We start from the raw sequence: 7,816 nt of genomic DNA, 5'->3' as shown, positions 1-7,816 counted from the left end.
CGGCGTGTATATTAACTTTACAAAACTGATTTGAATATAAAAGACAAGTAAGTGTAGTAGTGTTTAAAGTAGGCCGGAATTTCCAGCGGCACCGGAGCAATGCTGGAAGTGGAACGTCGTGGATAAGGAACCGGAACAGAATCATAACCAATTTGGGGGTCCTTTGTCAAATTTATGTGAGTTTAGGGCTCCTTGAACAAGAGCAAGTTTGTAAACCGCTGCTTTGAGGTAAAATGAGTCAATGAAATAACACATCTTGTTTCGCTATTGCCATTTAAACAGAAGTTTTAAGATTTAGGCTTGTTTTCATTGAGCTGTTCTGACACCTCAGAACGGAGTGGACACTGCACCTGCATTTTGACCCTATTAAAATAATTCTATTTTAAAATAATAATAATAGGATTTCTAAATGAATAAGTTGTCATTTTACTTTGAATACATTATGATCCTATACTGTAGCACACGTGTCAAACTCAAGGCCCGCGGGCCAAATCCAGCCCCTCGCACATTCTGATACGGCCCGCATATCAATTTAGGTTCACAATAAATTGTGGCCCACCTAGTTGTGCGCCAATCCGAAAACATGGGAAACTGTTTTTCAATTTGCAATGACGCGACACTCAAAGCAGAATTTGGCAAATTTGCCAACTTTGAGACTCAGAAATTCCCACAGAAGCAGAGAGTTTACATATTCAGGCTGTGAAACAGGTTGTTGTTGAGTCGGCTGTGTGGTAGCCTACTTAGAAAATGTAAAAGCTTTATGTGGACCTTACTGTAAGTGAGAAGACTATATGAGACATGCAATAATTGAGTCAAAGATATTTGACTTTTTTAATTACGGTAAATAAAAGCATGTCACTAAACTATACATGTCTGGCCCTTGGTGCGATTCTCTTTTTCCAGTGTGGCCCTTAGTGAAATTGAGTTTGACACCCCTGAGCAAGTCTTCCATTGTTGTTCCAGGTATTAAAAAGGCCAAAACAATTACCATGAGTACAGCTGTGACACATTGCTCGTCAGATGATGATACTGTAATTGAAGTTTCATTATAGAGCTGCAGTTGGCATTACATATTACTCTTTGTGAAAAAGAGTCCCGCCCTGCTCTCTGTGAGGTTACACTGCAACATGGCATTTAACAGACAATTTTGCCTTTCTTTTCCCTGACATTGGAATGTGAGCAAAGCAGACATTCACAGAGCTGTGGACGTGTTCAGACAGTAGCCTGAAGGCCTACAGATAGAGACGCTAATATAGTCTAATACATAGTGCCAGACGACTGAACCCAATGCCTTTTCCCTGTGATAACAAACGCACCGTATATGCTGAAAAAAGTCACAAAGAAGGTACTACAGGTACCTGGTACATGTAAAGAAAGTACCATTACATGCATGTTTTATTAATGTTATAAAACTGTCCAATCCAAGACATGCATCAGTTCATAGGCCTATCTGTACTTCTGCCTGGAACTGCTGCATTGATGGGTAAAGTCTTCTTTTATGCGTGTGGCAATGGTGACAAAAGCCAATCTGACATTAATATATTGCAGTGCTTACATTTAGCTGCATCCTCTTTTTATTTGTTGTTTGTTTGATGTATTTGACAAAAATATAAACATTCATATCAATTGAAATCAACATTACATATAAGATTTTTTCCCGTATTTTTCACAATAAAGATATGGAGTTTTTACATCAGGATTGCTGTTGTTTCTTCACTCCAACAAGCTCCACACAGGAGACAAGACTGGGTCATCTGACACAGACACACACAAAAAGAAAAGAAAAACCAACCAAACACAATCAACTGTGTATACTTTTGGGTGACGGCAGTGCAAAGATTACTTGTACAGGACCAGAATCACCTTTCCTCTGCAGAAAAGAACACCAACCTCGTCCTCTGGTGGCCATGTTGTGTAAGTGCAACCTGCCACAACTCAACTCATGTTCAAGCTTTTCAGGGCTGATGACAAGACTAGTTTTATTCGAGTATGATTCGAAGGTTTTATTTTGTCATTGATCCGAACAGAAGCTAGAGATGTAAGTGTCACTAAAAGATGGTGATCTTTGAGTGATTTGGAAGCATTTTTACATACAATATAACACTCTACCACTTCTCAGTTATGCAACTGTGTTCTTTTGCGCATAGCCTATTTACACCCCTTGTCATATATTGTTATTTTGCTAACATATCGCATGTTCTGTAGCATGGGCATTTTAGTTATAGGCTACAGTAGGCCTATGAGATGACTCTCAGTTATTCTTTTACTTTTCTTTCTTTTTTTATACAATTGCATTTCTTTTTACATTGCTAAAAAATACCTCTTCCGCTTCTTACCTTTCTTTAACCTCTAAGCAAAATAAAGCAAAGTAATTAAGCCTTCCCTGAAACTGCATGTTGTCATTATCTTGTCAAGTCCGGTCTTGTGAGCCCACTACTCGAGAAGGTGGTGACAGTGTAAACTTTGCATGAATGACTGAAGATTTTCCGGTGGAAAACTTTGGTTTACACAGCTCAGGCTGTAGTTTGTCACCTATTCACACATCCACTCCAGCTAATGTCAGTAGAGGGACATAACCTTAAACTTGACACGTTTGTCACGAGAGACACAAGCTGTCTGTTCTCTCCTCATTGTTAAAATGTCAGAAGCAGGAAGAAAAGGGGAAAACAGTTTTGCACCCCCAAATAAATTAAATAAATACAAATCAGAATCAGAAAATGTTTGTGGCCAAGTAAGAATTTGCCTTGGAGGTTGGTGCATACATGAACAAACACAAATATTGAATGTGAATGATCTTATGTTGAATATATGTTGATTTCATGTCGTTTCTCTGTCTTTGTATTGTGAAGAAACAGATTGTAGCACTATGCCCAAGACAAATTTCCACTCGGGGACAATAACATGTATTCTATTCTATGAAATAAACAATAAATAGGCCTACAGAAACAAATATATAGGCTACTAAATAGCTGTTTAACATAAGCAAAAAGTAAAAACAGGCTGAATGGATTGAGTGCAGTATGTGCAAAGGACGGCCCATATATATTATATGTGCAATGGGCCAATAGCCTATTTGTAACAATCTTCTTGTTCTTATTTTGTCTTAATATTATTATTTTTATTATTATTATAGTATGTTTTTGGATGATACCAGTCCCTGATTATACAAGCGATTGCCACTTACTACAACCGGTGGAATTTGTTCCCTTTTAGGACCTGGCGGAAGTCCCTGATGTGAAGCCGTGCAGGCCTCTCCACACGTCTCCTCTGTCTCCAGCGGAGCGCTGAGTCCCCATCAGCTGTTGGAGCCGCGTGCAGCAGGAGCAGCGGTGCTGGACCAGGGAAGCTGGGAACACTATACACCCCGTTACCCTCGAACACCACATGTAGCTTTCCCACTCGATACCAGTCAAAGAAGAAGATGAAGATGAGGTACAGTTTTTTTTTTTTGGCGTTTGTATTCCAACTTTTTGTTAATTGCAGTAAAGCGTTACAGTTGTGAACGTGATTGCTTGCTTCCTCTGCAGGTGTTCCTCATGGCTGGAGCGCCTTCTCGGCTGCGTCCTTATTCTCGTCAGCTCAGCTGCGTCGCAATGGCCAGGTAAGAGCTAATACAGCACATGAATGGAATGGCTCAGATGGCATGCTGACACCTTAGTTAGTTTTACTTTCTTGAGAAACCTTTACCACATTTACAATGTTTTCTAGCGACATCCTGTGCATTGTTAATAGCCTTTGGTAAATCAATCTCCTGATACACTTAACGGTTCCTTCACAATAAAAGTTTAAAAAACGTAAATTGCTTGCACTGAGACATATACTTTATGGAAGGCTCCTGGAGGTTATCTGTAACCTGTACTAAAAAGTGAGTTCAGATCGTTACAACTGCAAGCTACTGTACTCTGTGTGTCCCTCAGTTCTCACAAGAATGATGTTTTACACAACTAAACCCCCGGAAAGTTGTAGCCACACTTAGTCAGTTATGGCACTACTGTATGTTTGCTCACTACTGTCTTTGGCTGGGATTGCATTTGTGTGTCTAACCAGAGACTGTTGCTCATAGTGGCTGCATCTATATATAATAACAATAATGAAAGATGTTTATGTTCCCCCCCCTTTTCCTCCTGACGAGTTAGCACAAACACAATTTGTACTTGTATCATCCCAGCAGTTATAGTGTCAGTACATTTGAACCATCGGGAAATGACAAAGGATCATTTCTTTTACACACAATGGCAAAAGTTGTCAAAGAGCTAAATTAGCCGCTGAATGAAAGAACTCTCTTCTGCTTCTGAATAATTCATCCTTTGAACCTCACTAATGTCCTTCATTTAATTTCGTAAACGTGGAGTTGGAGAACTGAGTCACTGTCAGATGATAGGGAGAGGAAACTGAGAGGACATTGATTAATATTTGATTGACTTTGATCACTACCAGCTAGATGCGGTATTTTAGGAGCTTTGGGAGCAGACGCACTTTGACTGCACTCATTGTATTGTCTTTTGTAACTAATCCAACCCGTCTAGTACGATGAGCAGGTTTGATCAAACATTGTTTGCATTTTGCCATTCATCTACCTTCTGTTGGTCCTTCTTTTTAGTTCTCTTTTTATATTAACATTCCCCATCTTTATCGTCATTAGAGATCAGAACAGGTAAAAAAAAAAAACTTTAAAAGGGTAGCCTAAAACATATTTCAAGTAACGCTCAAACAACGTGACATTTTCACCGGAATGCTGTCCCGTCTGTGTGTGTCCAGGTTGAAAAGGCCTGCCACTCTGTCTCAAGAGCAATGCCTTTAGCTGCCTGCGACATGGTTGAATTAGGTCTGATTCATTCCCAGTCCCTGGCTGGGTCAGGAATCCCTATTGTCATGTGATCTTTGACATGCACCCAGCGTGGTTTTGCCTAAGAGAGGCAGGGGGAGGCAGGGGAAGGCAGGGGGGAGGGGAACGGCTGTAGGGGGACACCCCACTGTGCCATTTAATGGCTGAATTAGATGCCACATTAAAAATCACAGCTGGTTTGGGGTTCTCTCCTTTTCAGTGCAGTGCATGGTGGCCGAAGGTACAGGGGTTGACGCGTCACGTAATGTATGTATAGTTGCAGCATTTTCAGGAAAACATCTGCTTCCATATCTCAGATGTGTCCTGAGAATGACGATCTGAACTTTTGCATTGTAGTCTAGTTTTCTCTCTGTAGCTGCAAAAATCTGTTTTGATGATAGTTTTTAAGTTCAGTTTCTTGGATAATTGAAATTTTTGATTTTGTTTTCCTGATTGTCATTTTACCACACTATTCATGATTCAATCCACTTCAAAATTTCCGTTTGCTGTGTGAATGGATTTTTGAAAGCTTTCACAGTGACGACCAGTGAAGTCAGTTAAGGCAAGACACTTGAATGATTATCAGTGTATAGTAAGTAAATGCACTACTTGAAGAAACACATCTTTCTTCCTTTTTATTTGCAATTCTAATGGCATTTTTGCCTTTGTTAGATAGCAGAGAGATTGGCAGGAAATTCTGGGACAAATATAGAGGGAAGGGACGGTCCTCGACTGAGTTAAAACCTGACACGTTGTGGTGACATCATGTGCTTTGGTCCACTGTGCCAACAGAATGCCCCACCTGTGCCGTATTATTATTTTTAGTGATAGTGCAGGTGGTTACCAATGAATAGCAGCATTTTTAATGAAAATTTAACAATAAATCAATTGCACAAAATATGCCATTCTGCTTGTGATTACCCTTGTGCAGCACTTCTACACACACAGAACATTGACAACCGCATGATAATACCAACAAAGATAATTCAGGTCTACATGGTGTGATCTCTGTCAAGGCAGAAGGAGAGAGCTGGAAGTTAGGTGAAGATCAGGTGATTACGTTTTGAAAATGAAAGTGTAAAACCAGTTTCTTTTGGGCAAAAAAAACCCAGCTCCGTACTGAGAGAAAGAATTAGAAAATGTACCAAAGTACTTAATGGTTTTCATGGAAAACTAATAAAATGTTCAACTTTAGCTACATAGGCTACGTTTTCATGGATTTAGACAACGAAGGTGCCACACTGGATATGTACAGGACAAAGTACACAATAAACTTTGCGCACACAATTCTGTTCTTGACATCCCTTTTATAATGCATAGGCCTACAAGTATTCAAATATGCAAATGAAAGGCCATTTATAGACAATTTGCTGAAATAAAAAAAAATATATAAAAATCCTAAAATGTTTTTTTATTCACCGCAAGTGCAGCGATTCGTAAAATACATGTAATTCTGCACTTTGTCTTATTTTAAAAATCACAGAAACACAGGACATGGACCAACACTGAATTCCTAAAAAAAGACACAATTGGTATTGTAAATTCTAGACCTCACAGTATATACAGTACTCTGAGTTCAAGTCTACCCCTTCAAAGTCAGGTTTTCTGTGGCAAACGACTATTAGATTGGTGCCTCTGTTAGGATCATTGTAACTCTCAAATGAAATAAATGGACCGACTGTGCACAGATGCGGCTGACTCGTTGAACCTTGTGATGTCTAATCGCTGGATTTTCTAGTCGGTAAACCTACTTATTCATGATCGACTTCTTTGGTGGTGCCTCAAGGCTCGGAAGTCCCATCTTGCATTGTTTGGTTGTATTGTGTCAGCCACCAGCATTTAAAAGGTCATTAAACCTCTGCTAGGACAATGGTACATATCTTTGAGTGTCAAGTTTGGCTTGTGACTTTCAGTGTTGGCTTACGTGTGTGTGGCTGTGTGTGGGGGGCCATTCAAAATGTCAAGTGGGTGTCTGTACCTCCCTTTCTGGCTCCTTTTTTTCAGCATTTTTTAAAAAGTTTGACTCAAGGGATTGACACTTCCTTTATGCATTTCTGCTCTTACTCATGCCTATATGGCAAATGTCTTTTGTCTGTCATTCACCAAAACACAGCTACCTGTACAAGCTCTCAAGTCAGGTTTCAGATGCTTCAGTAATGGACTTTAACAGGCCTTTTTAAAATCCCATTTGATGCTTTGCTGTAAAAACACTTGAGACCCCTTTAGGGAGGTGTTTTTTTGTTTTGTTTCATAAAGAACACAACAATGTTTATAAGGTAATTTCTGTCCGTCTCTTAAAACTAGTACAGCGTAACAGGACCACACTCTAATGCAGCACAGCTGTCCAAAACCAGGACATAAAAGTGTCTAAACACTTACTAAGGAGACTGAAAAGGAAATGTAGATATGGTGTAGTTTACTTCAATGAGGATGTTTTTATAAGAGAACCACGGTGGTCACATCCTGCTTTGATTACTTAATTCAATCCATCTGGATCCTGTAGTAAATCTGAAGACTTGTATATCCGTGTTGGACATTGAAAAACACACGGCCCAGTTTGAGAGTCAACCCAACGTCACCAGGCACTTTGTTTGAATTAAGGTGGCTGTACGCATCGGAAGTATAAAGAAAATGTGATTGTCGCTTTGTTTTTCATACTCTTTTACATGATTTCCATCTACCACTTATATATTGTCTATTTCCTAAAATTCTGAAATTTAAAACAACATTGTGGTAACCTCATGCCCTACCTATGAGTTCATAATCAAAGCAGGGAGTGAATGTGGCCAGAGTCCTAGGATAATGTTGCTCTGCCAGATAACTGCTCAAATCGATGGAAAACATTGAGAGTTCATTTATTTATCATACAGTAAAGCAAGCTTCTGCTTGCTGCGTTCATTTAAAATGCTTGTTGGATTCAGTTATGCACATCGTTTTTACCTTGCAAGTGCTGATATCAGAAACCTAAGTGAATGTTCGCTGTCGTTCTGG

At 39.5% G+C, this 7,816-nt stretch overlaps 1 protein-coding gene across 1 annotated transcript in view; it reads left to right on the top strand.

Annotated features, from left to right (window-relative positions):
• The first annotated feature begins 3,269 nt into the window (after positions 1-3,269).
• Positions 3,270-7,816, top strand: part of col18a1a (collagen type XVIII alpha 1 chain a) — a 98,664-nt gene continuing 94,117 nt past the window's right edge. The window contains exons 1-2 of the mRNA XM_078263217.1: positions 3,270-3,432; positions 3,528-3,601. Of these exons, the coding sequence (XP_078119343.1) occupies positions 3,422-3,432; positions 3,528-3,601 (85 nt within the window). The 5' untranslated portion in view covers positions 3,270-3,421. The remainder of the gene's footprint in view (positions 3,433-3,527; positions 3,602-7,816) is intronic.

This window comes from Sander vitreus, chromosome 11, assembly GCF_031162955.1.
Source record: "Sander vitreus isolate 19-12246 chromosome 11, sanVit1, whole genome shotgun sequence".
Classification (NCBI taxonomy): domain Eukaryota; kingdom Metazoa; phylum Chordata; class Actinopteri; order Perciformes; family Percidae; genus Sander; species Sander vitreus.
Note: the sequence above shows the minus strand (reverse complement) of the source record. Positions and strands in the feature narration are given on the sequence as shown.